The sequence below is a fragment of the Engystomops pustulosus genome, chromosome 1, assembly GCF_040894005.1.
Source record: "Engystomops pustulosus chromosome 1, aEngPut4.maternal, whole genome shotgun sequence".
NCBI lineage: Eukaryota > Metazoa > Chordata > Amphibia > Anura > Leptodactylidae > Engystomops > Engystomops pustulosus.
The window spans coordinates 252,360,277-252,374,391 of NC_092411.1; the positions used below are offsets into that span (position 1 = coordinate 252,360,277).

Genomic DNA, 14,115 nt, shown 5'->3' on the forward strand with positions numbered 1-14,115 from the left:
GTGATAAAAGCAAAGTAGATAAATTAACATAAATATTGGACATTTCCATATTTGGGCTGGACTGGATTGGCGTGGAAGATTAGTTAAGATGAATAGATGTCATATCAGAAGTTAATTCTGTTAACATCTTCACCAAACATAAAAGACAGATGTGAATTTGGGTTTTTAGCTTACATATTTGTATAGCATGGATTTATTGGAGCAATGGATGGATTTGGTGGTCTGCTCACACTGTAGAGCTGCTTTGGTCGTCAGTAGTTGTGTCTACAGCTCCTGCAGCATTAGAGGCCCTTGTTATCCAAGGATAAGGCTTAATGAGGTTACACAAAGGCACATCTGTTATGGTTAGGAGTGCAGATAAGTTTCTATATGGACAATTTAAAACTTTACTAAACAGTTAACAAAATTGGATAAATGAATGTAGATGATAATAGTAAACTTTGCTTTAATAAGGGAGGAAGGCAGGGGAGAAAGAAGGAAACAGGAATAGATTTGATAAAGTATATTACAGTTTGTGTAAATCTTGTATCCACTAAAGCTGAGAGACAAGTTATTAGACACTTTATTGTGTTCATTTAACTCTATAGAGATAGTCCCTGGATTGTCTAAACTGAATTATGAAAAATGTTCGAGATTTGGAAAGAGTTAAATGGAACCTGTTCCCACATTTTACACAAATACAGCTAGTGACAGGTTTCCATAGAGCCCTATTAAAAACCACCCTTCTTTTAGCCCAAAAATAGTTTTCCTCACATCCCCATAAAATCAACTGCTAAGTTACCCGTCACACAGGGATGTGTCCTGCTCGGCCGAGTTTAATGGCTCCTCTCCATGCCGCCTCCTCACCATTCAACACTTCATGTCATGTGAACACAGTGATGTCATCTAAGGTCCTTTAACCACTAACATTTGCAAAATCAACACAGATCATCTGTCTCCCCCCCCCCCCTCCGTGACTGTATACTGCAGCCCCCCCCCCTCCGTGACTGTATACTGCAGCCCCCCCCCCTCCGTGACTGTATACTGCAGCCCCCCCCCCCCGGTGACTGTATACTGCAGCCCCCCCAGCCTCCGTGACTGTATACTGCAGCGCCCCCAGCCTCCGTGACTGTATACTGCAGCGCCCCCAGCCTCCGTGACTGTATACTGCAGCGCCCCCAGCCTCCGTGACTGTATACTGCAGCGCCCCCAGCCTCCGTGACTGTATACTGCAGCGCCCCCAGCCTCCGTGACTGTATACTGCAGCGCCCCCGCCTCCGTGACTGTATACTGCAGCCCCCCGCCTCCGTGACTGTATACTGCAGCCCCCCCGCCTCCCTGACTGTATACTGCAGCCCCCCACCTCCCTGACTGTATACTGCAGCCCCCCAGCCTCCCTGACTGTATACTGCAGCCCCCCAGCCTCCCTGACTGTATACTGCAGCTCCACCCCCCCGCCTCCGTGACTGTATACTGCAGCCCCCCCGCCTCCATGACTGTATACTGCAGCCCCCCCGCCTCCATGACTGTATACTGCAGCCCCCCAGCCTCCATGACTGTATACTGCAGCCCCCCAGCCTCCATGACTGTATACTGCAGCCCCCCAGCCTCCATGACTAGAACAAAGGAGTCAGTTAAAGTCTTTTTAGAAGAATGGATAGAGGCATCAATAAAGACATTTAAAGGGGTCCCTGGTGACAAGTTCTCCATGCTCATTGCATGTGCACCACGTAGTGAGTGTATACATCCACTTCTACAATTGCACTCCACCCCAGACATACTTGTATATAACCATAGAGATCATCTATAGAATTATATGTCTGTATTGTCCTGCATTTGGTACAAATACCCCGGGAGTCGCATTCATTTACTAATCCAATCCAACATCATACAGTGTAAATGTATCACTTGGATTGTGGGTCTTGGGAAACTTTTCACACCTTTCCACCTACTGAATGGCTCACCTTGTGCCAAAATGTTTGTGTCACAATTTTAATGTATTTCAAGATAAAGATTTCTGTTAAACCACACACACAGAAATGTAATAAATGTGGTGCACAGCTCGTGCATTTGGTTTTTGGTGCAATTAATGTGAGAATTCTGATGAATGAAGCTTAATAACTCGCCCCATGTGTCTCGGCTGTACTTATATTGCCCTTGTCTAGCAATAATGTAGTACCGGGGGTAAGTGATAAGTAGTGAGGGGCATGCTGATAACAAGCTCAATAGTGAGTTACAGCATTGTGTGTGCCCAAACGGTTGACAGCGGTAACATTACAATACCACGGGCAAGTACTAGTACAATCCGCTGTTTGGGCACACACAATGCTGTAACTCACTATTGAGCTTGTTATCAGCATGCCCCTCACTACTTATCACTTACCTCCGGTACATCATATGTCCTGGTCTTTGTGAACTTCTGTCTCTCCTGTAGCCATCCTTTTTATTCATCATGTTTTTATATATTCATATTGTTATTAATAGTATATATTTTCACTTTCACAAAACGTAATTTCAATCTTTATTTTATTCCTCTTTCTTTTTTTTTTTTATTTACATTTGCTATGCATGGGGATGAAGTAGAGTTCCCTGGCACGACCCCTTCCACATAGGTATAGATTAGGTATAATCTTGATGGTACACTATTACTAAAAGGTCACTATGCACAGTGTTTTTGATCACAGCAATAATGTAGGATTATAGGAGTTATACCAGCAAAGCTGGACACTAGTTCTCACTAATGGGCTGGTGGACATGGCCACATCGATCAGCCTGATATCCCCTATCCACCGCTATGGTGGTCACACCCTGTTAAAGCATTGGAAGTACTTGCATGCGATTTGTGTTGTGTTCACCTCTTTATAGAGGCTCCCGCTTGTGTTTTCTACCACGTGTGGCCAACTTATCAGAACCACAAACTGAGCCCAAGTGAATTGGGTTACACTATACCGTGAAGAAACACTATGCTAGAAGGTGCAGGAATAGGGGTGTTTTATATCACAAACCCCTTTTATAGGTGACACAATTTAATCGTAATGTAAACCACAGAACTGGAAGCCCCTGTGCATTACATATTATATGGTTACTGCCACCTCAGAAATCCAGGTTGCACATCACAATAGTCACGTTTTAGGTCTAGCTTTGTGTTCTTCCTTTGACCTGCCTGGACCCGCTATGCTTGAGGTGCTCAGCATGGTCTGTGCTTTCAATAAAACTTTAAGGGACATATTCCTTATTAAAACCCAATTCCTTTAGATTGCAACTCTACACATCGAGCCGCATAGCATCTTCAAGTCTGCCAATTGCAGGATGTATAACCTACTGTCTAAAAAGCGATGGACCCTATGGATAGGTGATCAATTTCTGAAAGCCAGAAAACCCTTTTCACTACAGGGAACCTATCGCATCCCTTGCTTCAAGCCAACAAGAGGAACCAACAATGATCCGCAGTGTACTGCATGTAAATACTCTGCTTACACCTCAATGCAAAGTAAATACCTCGGACGTCAATGATGACAGATGCTATACAGCTGACGTCAGCGGTTACAACTCAAGGCGTAGGTCTAGGAAACACCAGTTTTCTTGCCAGTGTAGCGCATGAAAGATCCAAGTTACATATAAAGTACACAAAACATTCAAGATTTCTGTGGTATTTAGAGCGCATTAGTGGCAACGCTGGCAATGACAATGTCATATATGGGATAAGGCAAGGAATAGAAGTAGAATACTGCAGAATTGTTCCTCCTATAAACATTGTAGATAAGGTAAAGATGGAGAATATAATAAAAGCTTTCCAATATTTAACCCTGTGAGTACAGAAAAGGATCGCAGCCGTAAAGAGCATACAGCTATTGGCACACAGTTTTGGATTCAGACAGTGAAATAATAGATGTATGAAAAGGTAGGAAAGGTGAGGAACATGTACATATCTGTGTTGCAGTGTTATACATCAGTGTGTATACTCTTTTATAGATCAGTAATTTCCCTCTTCAAAGGCACGCCACTAGAGGGAGCCTTAGAGGCGTCTAGCTGACCAATAGGGGGTCCTTCGTGTTAGTCCTCAACCAATCTGATATGAATAATCTATACCACGGATAGGCCATTAATTTCGATAACCTATTGTAATGCATGTTGAGCAAATTGCTTTCACTGTCAAAGCAACATGTGAACAGTTAAAGGGATTGTCCACTTTGAGGATTAAAAGTGATCTTGTTTGTGTAATGAAAAGTTCTACAATTTTCGAATATACTTTCTGTATCAATTCCTCCTGGTTTTCTAGATCTCTGCTTGCTGTCCTTCTAGACTTGGGACACACAGAACCATTTCTCTTTGTATAAAACCAGTACTGAAAATAGTCTACCAGTTAATATACCTTTGTAGACAATTGCAATATTAGTGCTTAATGCATAATAAACTCTTAATATATTGTCTATCTATAGAAAAAAAGGAATTATTTTCTGCAGTTGTTCTTTGGCATTAATCACATATCTTGTAACAGCAAAGAAAAAAAAACTATTCTGCTATTACCAGATGTTATTCTTTTAACTGGATTTACTTGAGAAGCCAAAGGTGATGCAGTGCGTTCAGCTAAGACTGTAGAAAGCGCAATGCAAATGATGGCCGATAACATGAGAGACTGATTGTATGAGTAGAACATCTGATGGTCAACATCAATAAAGTGCTCTTCTTTGTCGCCTCCGCCGCTTGTGCTAAATACGGACAGAGGACCCCCACAACGTCCCATGAGGGCGGGTTGCTCTGCAGTCACAGTGTGAAGGACGTGTCCACTGAGCAGTGACACTTTACCATCCCGTGGATCAGTAGCAGCCTTCTTTCCAGCTGTCGTCTTTCATGGCGCCATACGTTTTAGGAGCTGGCAATGATCTGCAAACACAGTTCGAAAATGATATAGTGCAGGATTCATACTCATGTTTTATTTGCATTTCTAAACACAGCAGCATTACAAGAATTATATAAGATTCACTAAAGCTAAATGAAAATAATACAAAACAGGATTTATAGGATCACAAGCAGCGTACCCTCAGCACATGTGCAGTGAAGCCAGGAAGTAGTACGCTGGCTTCACAGTGCGATGGTGCGGGGAGCTACGGACCAAGGTAAGAATACAAAGTCTACGTAAGAGAGGAACAGTCACCCAAAGTAATCCCTGCAGGAGCACTTACTAAAGGATGCAGCTCCCTAGAGCTACCCCAGGTACAGCAGTGTTAAATCGCTGGCTTTATCAGAACATACCGATAACCTAGGAAACACTACAATACATAGCGGACCGGCGTATTCATGAGGGGGTGGTCCGAGGAGAAGCATACAATATGGTGTAGGAGTGGCGCTCTGGCAGAGAAGCTAAGGAAAGGGGAGAGCCTAGTACCACCCCTTGATTAATACATTGGACGGCTGTAAGCTTGGTCCGGGGTTTGGACAGCTATGTACTGCAGTGTTTCCTTGATTATTGGTATGTTCTGATAAAGCTGGCGATTTAACACTGCTATTACTGGGGTAGAGATAGGGAGCTTGCTTATTTCGGGTGACAGGTCGTCTTTAAAGGGGGGGGGGGGCGATTTGGAACCCCAAGCCACATGTCTAAGTTTAGTTTCCCAAATCTCCCTGATGTGTCAGGTGTCCTTTAACAGTTTCCCCCAAAATATTGTCCCGTTATTGGTCAGAGCAATTTTTACAATTTTGACGTAAATAAATAAAACCAGCATTACAGCATAAAGAATTACACTAAACCCCATCAAACAATAGATTTTCTAAAAGCAAGCATTTTCAAAATCTCACTGAAGAGTTTATAAACATAGGCACCTTCATGCAAATTTGATTCAAAGTGTAACATTTTAGAAAAAAAAAAAATTCCTTTGATGGCAAAAAAATGTGCCCCCAAAAAATAATAATTAGTTTTACACCTTCTAACTGTAACAGATGAACCACATGTAGATTTCAGATACCTCATCTCCTTTTCAACTAGAAATTTTAATTTCACATTTGGAATTTTTTTCCAGCTTCCCGATACACGGCATGGAATAAAAATAATAATCTCACTGAGAAGTTAAATTTGTTACGCAGAAAATAAACCTTTACACAGTTCTGTATACAGAAAAGTTCTACATTTTTGAAGGTGGCAAGCGAAAGATTACCGAAAAAATCCTACATCATTAAGGGGTTAACATGTACAGGCGATTGAGATTGTACTTCATTTTAGTTGGGCGATATGTTTTATGAAAATAAACAATATTTGGTGAAAATTTTGAAATTCAAAATTTTGTACTTTGACAAGTCATAACCGCAAAATAACTAGATAACCAACATGTACAGAATCTCTGCTTTATGTTGATATGGTTTATGCAGCCTCTCATTTTTGTAAGATGTTATGAGGCTTAGAACGTTTTAATTAAAATTTTTCACAAAAACGCAAAATCAGACTTTTGAGGACCTGCTTAGATTGCAAGTCACTTTGTGAGGCCTAAATAGTAGTAATACCCTATAAAGAAAGTACACCCCTCAACGTATGCAAAACAACTTTTATGGAGTTTATTAATCTTAAAACTAAATCTGTTGCAATTTTGAAATAATTTTTTTTTGATAAATGTTTTTTTTTTATATTTACACATTCTAAGTTGATAAAATACCAAAACGCTCCAACTCCCAATTTCTCCCAAGTATAACAATACCCCATATGTGGTGGTTACTGCTGTATGGGCAAACGCCAGGGCATCGAAGGGAAGCAGCGCCATTCAGAGCAGATTTGCATTATTACGTTATAAAGGCAATAAAATCTTAATTTTAGTGGATCTTTAGCTTATGGGTGAGATTTTATTAACTCTTGGATGTATGGAGGGAAATAAAATTGTCAATTCTGGTTTTGTACTTTTTTTGGGGGCCATTAAACATACCATAAAAATATGTTCTCTTTAATCTATCGATCACTACGATTACGGTGAAATGTCATTCATATAATTTTTCATATATTTTTATAATTTTACTGAAGAAAAAAACTTACAGTATAGAGAAAATCTCTGGTTTTCGTATCACTTTCGTATCATCTTTTCTAATACATACATAACTAATATTTTTTGGTTGACAGAGCTGGTTTAGAGCTTATTTTTATGTTCTTTTCAGTGGTACCATATTGGAGCACACAACTTTTTTTGATCACTTTTTAGACCATTTTTGTAAAGGAATTTTATGATTTTTTTTTGTTTTATGGCGTTCACCAAGTGGGCCCAATAATGTTTTCAATTTAGTGTACAGATTGTTATGGACGCAGCATTACCAAATATGTAGGGGTTTTTCTGTACTTTATTTGATATGTATAGGGAGTATTTCTTCAGGGGACTTTTTTTATTTTATTTAAAAAAAGGTCAATTAAGTGTTTTATTTTTTTATTACAGGTGAGCTTGATCAAGCAATGCTCTTACTCACTTAACGCATAACTGTAAAGTTACTGACAAAAGATAGTTTTAGTACAGCTGGAGAGAACCTTTGATAACAATTCCAGCAACACCGGTATCATATAAAATCTGATTCAGCTAATACTGAGGTAGGTGGGCACTTCCTGGTATTGACATCAGCTCACCTCACTGAAGCCAGAAGAGGAGAGCATGTTTGCAATTGGCCGATTTGAAGCATGTGATGAGTCACATGCTTCTGACATCACTACAGGCCATCTAGACAAGCCTCCTGTCATCTCTAACTGTACTATATGGTTTTCCATGGCAACCACAAAGCTTGGCAAAGGTAAAACCTCTGCTAGCTCCTAAACACCTGCAGATAGCTAATTAGAGAATTGCCGAGTTAGGCAAAAGCTTTAATACTTTACAGTTGTACTTTAACAGGGTAATACAGATGTATTACACTGTGTTATGTAACACAATGAGCATGCCAGAATGCATTGCGCATCCCCAGGACACTGGCTAGACCCTGGGTCTGCCATCGGAGAATCTGTTTACGAGAACCCTTTTAAAGAAGAGCAGAACAGAACTGCAAAAAATCTGGCAGGGACATTCAGGCACCAATGACTCTTGGTCAACTAAGGGTTAAGGAACCATCATAGATAGAATTTGGACATCTGGTAAATGCATGACCACTCTGGGAGAGTAGAAATTCTGAATATACCTACCGTCGAACAGGTTGTGCAAGTTTGCTGCGAGGCACTGGTATACCACCTCCAGATGGTGTGCTAGGTCTGGGTAGACCACTCCTTACTGGTGTGCTAGCTCGAGGCACTGGACTTGCAGAGCCGGATTGTTGGTTAGATGGTGGACCCGACGTAGGGTAGTTCTGTACAGCAGCAACGGCTTCTTGTGTAAGCTGAGAGCCTGGGTTGGATAAAGCCTTCATCGGCTGCCGTAGTGCTAACGGTGATGGGGCTGCCGGTGACCGGAACTTGCATGGAGATGGTACTTAAGGGGAAGAGAAAAAAATATATATATATTAAACCAGAATCCCTATAAATCCTGCATACAATAGGCTGGACACAAGACATAGATGGATGTAAGAGAACAAGCTGGATATGATCAAGCCTGCAGAACATCGCTTACAGGAATGTCAGGTCTCGGCCAATCCCCTCCATCTACACACAATCCAGGCATCAAGGTTTGTTTATGACAAGGTATTATATTTGGTTAGCAAAAAATATGTTAAGAATAAATTCAAAGCCATCTGCTCTTGCTTACTAACCTTGTAGGAACTCGTAGCTGATGATTTAAACTGAGTTTTCAATACAATTTACCAATATAAATAAGGGTTACAGTTGTATAACAGGAAACATGGCAGTATACCACTCAGTAGATTGACAGTTCCTATTCTGTAGAGATCACTTCTATGATCATCTCATTATCATTGCCTGTAGCCACGCCCCCTGCACGGAGCTCAGAGACACTTACTGATTACTTCCTGTCAGCACATGGTGAGCAGACAGAGAGGCTGCAAACTACAAGCTACAAGGAGATATGTGATCGGGGGAAAGAAGGAGGAGGAAACATGTCTAGCAAAGCCCACAGTGTAACAGTGTTATGGTTTATCAACCTCTGTGTAATCATCCCATGCATCCCTGATCTGTCTCATCTCTGTGTCAGTGTGAGTACAATGTCAGAAGTCGGATGAAAGGGTATATAAATCCAGTACCCTGATAATCCAACCACATTGTCACCCCATAGAACTAGATGGATAATACAGGAATGTGTCTGCTTAGAAAGGCCCCGCCCACACACTAGGATTTTACACTAAGCAGCCTAGGGAGTGATAGGAGCTAAAACAGCAATAAAACTGAGTAAATTAAGGTGTTAAAATGATCTGTATTGTGTAAATCTCACTAGGGTTTGAAATGTGACAATTTTCTTTCGTGGGAAAAACCCCTTTAAAACCTCTATAATCCCCCAAGATCAGCAAAAGGTGATGTCGCTACACGCTTAGCCTACAACAATTAGTAATTAGACTTGAGGGGGGAGGTGCAATTTACAATTTCCATAGATTATTTAAAAAAAAAAAAAATTTTTTTAAGGGAACCTGTCACCAGGCAGTCGAGCTTCTGCAACCTGTCTTTAGTAAAAATGAGGTCTTTGGTGACACCATTATTAAATGGTGAACATTTAATAATGTTCTAATAATAAAATTCTAGTCTAGTATTCTAATAATATTATAATAATGGATTCATGCCAGTATGCAAAGACTTAGAAGCCCTGGAACCAAAAAAAAAGGACAAGAATGGACCATGTATATAATTTAGGAGCTGGTCTAGCAGCCCAAGGATTTCAGCATGCGCATATGGTGCAATATGATGTGTACTTTGCATGTGGAAGTCCTGTAATAAGCAGGCGATCGGCAGCAGAGCACAGCCCCATCAGACAACCAGCAGGTTTTATCTACACTGGTGGTGGTGGAATTACCTCCTTTGGCGGACGCAACACCCTGTTTTGTTTTCTGGGATGTGCGTGGAATACTTATCTGCCTTTTTGAAGCTGTTGAAACAGAATGAAATATGTAATTAATCCAGAAAACATTAGCTGGCTGCGGGTTACTAAGTGCAGATACAGAACAGGACCCATATAATTCATGGGGTGGCTGAAAAAGCTGGGAAAAAAAGGAACGTGCAGAGGTGTGTGGCCAAGGTCAGGGGCCGTGGTTAGAGGAGTGAAAGGCTCTGCCTATATGAGACATTTATGCCAGAATATTATTCCCCTACAGATTTCTGACCAATTCTAAAAACACACAAACAAAATATCTGACTTGTGAATTACATAAGGATTGTGACTACTGTAGAATGAATTTGTTTTTAACCAGTAACCTTATTCCTAGGGTCAGAAGAATTACAGAGATACGAAACATATAGGACTTATATGATTTATCAGCGCTTCATAGCCAGTTTTCTGGCCTAGATTCAATGAAATAATTGCAATATTTTGCGAAATGCAGGAAATTGACTTAACTCTTGCAACTACGCCACCTCCACGCCATGTGCCGCTGGAGTGGACCAGCGTAAGATGCTCCTGCCTTGTGCCTGTGCACTAGCTAAAGCCTACGAATATTATCTGCCGAATGTTCACAGGGTTTTACACAAAACTGCACTAGAGTCTTCCACCGAGTCTTAGATAGGTGAACCAATCTGCTGTGGCCATATGGCTCAGTCATCGTCATCCGCCCCCTCCCCCCCCACCCCCCAACCTCTCACTTATTTCTTTCCTCCAACTGGAACATCATTCCCATTGTCTATGTGTCTATGTGCGTTATATTCTAGGGGGGGGGGGGGGGCGACTTATGGCTTGTGTGGCAGATTTACGGCATTCAAGACACAAACAAACTACAATTCCTTTCATACGACCTGGAATCAAGACTTTTCCCCACACCACAGCCCCTCAATGCCAAGTCGTTTAGGAGCAGGCCGGGTTTTGGCACAAGGTAAAGTGCAATCCTAGGCAGGATCTGGTGTAGAATTAATCAGTGTGCGCTCCCAATATACTAGGACACCAGCTCTTGATAACTTCCTACCCTATATTTTTTATTCCCAATGGGGAATTATACAAGGTTTTGCTGAACATAGTTATAAAATTTATTTATGCCTGACACGTAATCTGTATACGATTCCCGCATTGTCGGACCCCTGCAACTTCCCCATTTTCTAATTTTTACTGTTGTACACAATATACCTTACCTGTGTACTTGGGGTTTTTCCCACGAAGGCAAGTTAGGCCCCATCTCCGTCAGATTGATGGAGCAGAACTGTCATGCGCGGCCGTCTGCTCCAATAGTCTGAGGTCAGTCGCCCCCTCGTTTTCACGATCGCGAGACTCCAGCTGGTCAGCAATATGGATAGGGCCCAACTTTCCTTTGTGGGAAAACCCCTTAAAAAAAATAAATAAATAAAAAACACTAAATTATTCATTTCTCAGAATCCATCATGATAAGCCAGGACACTTCCTCATAGATCCAGGTTCCATGACTGTGGTATATGCTTATTTTTGTTATCCATGGCCTCCTTCCTTCTAAAATCAACTTTTAAAATTATACTAATGAGCCAGTAGGCCCAAGTGCACGTTACCTTGAGTGTTGAAGATTCACAGGCTGTTACAGTGTACAAGGAGCACACCCCCCCCCCCTCACTGTGTGGTGAAACTTGCTCTGATGCAGTAAGATTACATCAGGCAAAGGGAAGGGGGAAGTACTGAGGGAGCAGAGGGGAGGGCGACAGTGTGTAATAGTCTGAAGCTGCAGCACAGAGGAGCTTGCTCCCCTGCAACAACTGCCCAGAGCCCTTGTGGCTCATTAGCATAATTTTGGTGGTTGATTTTAGAAGGGAAAGGCCATGGATAACAAATGTAAGATTACCAACGTCATGGTACCTGGATCTATGAGTAAGTGTCCCTGGTTTATCATTTCTTTTAATACTACGTATAAAAATGCATAATAAATGTTGTGACATCTTTACATGGCTGTGCGGTTTGCGCTTTGTATGGACTGAAAAGAACAATTCCCAGATCTCCTAGTGCGCCGTTTAATCTTTTCCTCTGGAGACAAAGTTCAAAGCTCAGACATAAAAGTGGTCATAACATAATAAATCAGCTTTTATACAAAATGCTCAATATATTTTGTGCAGTTTCTCACCACAGCACAGCGAAACTGGACAAAGCGACAAATATAACCTACAAATCAGAACAAACATGGAAGATGATGGCAACAAAAGTTAGTCTAAATGTGATGTTAGAACACGCGGGGGGCCATGCACATGACAAGCAAATCAAGCATTTTTACCAAAATATCACCATTTCATACACATAGGAAGACTATAGGATATCCAGAACATTTATTTTCTCCCTCAAACATGTCAGGAATATTCGAGACAAAAACACCCATAAGTCCTTAAATATTGTATCGTAGTGTCCCATATTCACCAATTTGAACACTATCCAGGGGCTAATGCTTCACTGAATTTGAGCAGCAGTACACCCAGAATTCAGTACACGTGTCCTGGACCCAAGGTGCATGACAGTGTAGCCAAAGTGTAAATCCCAGCTTCCGTGAACCATTTCTGGAACCACAAAAGTGAGACTCCAATCTATGTATTTTAAAATGAAATGTGCAACTATGAAATTACATATATAACTTTATATCACTCATATTTCTGGGGAATTTTTACCATCCACCATCACTATTTAAAGTCTTTAAGGGGTTATTCCATCATAGAAAGTTTTCCCCTATGCACAGGATGGGGGATAACTTCCTCATCGGTGGGGGGGCCCAACTGTTGGACCCCCACTGATCACGAGAACTGGATCCCATCTGTTTCTTTTACATAATATATTGTTACTTGAGAAATCTCATTCTAGGACTCCACTTACTGGAAGAGCTAGGTCCTCGAGATGCTCCACCATTTGGCACTTGCAAATTTGACTCCAAACTTCTGCTGTTCTTCACAGCCTCCACTGTCTGTGCACCCGTGACCCTAGAAAGATTTGGAAGACTCCGTCTCAGTTTCTCTATGGGGCGAAATACGGAGTAAAAACAATAAATAAAATGTTAGAGCAGACAAAGCACTTTGTAACACAGAAATAATTTTTGCATTTTTGCTTTTTTTAAGGACTTAAAACTGATCAGACATATTAAGGTTTCAGTAAATAATTGATATTGTTTCTGCATTAGAAAAATTATTATTATTGAAAAATGTATATAATTTTTATTTAAAAAGCGCCATCAAGTTGCTTAGAGCATTACAGATTCTGGGGAACATATAGAATTTAAAGAAGACATTTCAGAGTAACAGTCATATGAAACAATAGGAATGAGGGCCATGCTCACAAGAGCTTATAGTCTATGCTCTCTGTATCAATTTCTCACAGTTTTCTAGATCTCTGCTTGCGGTCCTGCTATAGAAAGCTTCTATGTTCGTCTATTTCTTGTGAAGGACACGGAGAGGCACAAGCCGTTATTATCACAGTGAGTATCAGAGCCGTGTTATATAAGGGCTTGTGCACCTGCGTGTGCATGGACAGATATCTATCCAGTGGAAGTAACAGACGCTTCCCATAGAAGGACAGCATTCCACATGAAGTGCCTCTGATGTAACACAGTATGTCCTTTAGAAATATGGCAATAAGAATGGAAAGGCTACAACTGGGGTGTCTCTGCGTCTGTGCAGTACCTCCTGGCCCTTTGCCGAGTTTACTGAAGCTGTGTACTCAAGGGAGCTCCGCGCAAGTCAGGAGCCGCTGCACATGCGCAGGCCTGTCTCAGCCAGCTTTTTTTTTTAAAAGTATTTATTTTTGCAATTTTAAAATTTTATACAATTAAAGTAAACAAAATCGAAGAACAAGATTGTCTGTCACATATTTCTTTCCCCCCAATACAGGATTATTATACAACAGCCATGGTAACATTCAGGTTCTTGCTGCGTTCCAAAATTAACTGAGGGATATTACACAGTAAATGACAGCAGATACTGTAGCCAGACATCTTGATACAACACAAATAACTATTGACACATAGACAGTCAGTCACACACACACACACCAACACGCTCAGTCTCCTTCATCATGGAGAGGAGTATAAATCACATGTGATTATAAGGCAGTATGGGGAGTCTCGCACCATCTGGACCAGATGCGGTCAAACTTCTGGGGACACTTCCTG

At 41.2% G+C, this 14,115-nt stretch overlaps 1 protein-coding gene across 2 annotated transcripts in view; it reads right to left on the minus strand.

Moving 5' to 3' along the window:
• Window positions 1-4,512: 4,512 nt before the first annotated feature.
• SLAIN2 (SLAIN motif family member 2) overlaps window positions 4,513-14,115 on the minus strand; it is a 38,979-nt gene continuing 29,376 nt past the window's right edge. The window contains exons 6-9 of one of the 2 annotated variants that reach the window (XM_072124653.1): window positions 12,828-12,965; window positions 9,882-9,953; window positions 8,114-8,396; window positions 4,513-4,863 (exon numbers count right to left, since the gene is read on the minus strand). In XM_072124653.1, the coding sequence (XP_071980754.1) occupies window positions 4,797-4,863; window positions 8,114-8,396; window positions 9,882-9,953; window positions 12,828-12,965 (560 nt within the window). In that variant the 3' untranslated portion in view covers window positions 4,513-4,796. The remainder of the gene's footprint in view (window positions 4,864-8,113; window positions 8,397-9,881; window positions 9,954-12,827; window positions 12,966-14,115) is intronic. The other variant, XM_072124663.1, reaches the window with a different exon arrangement.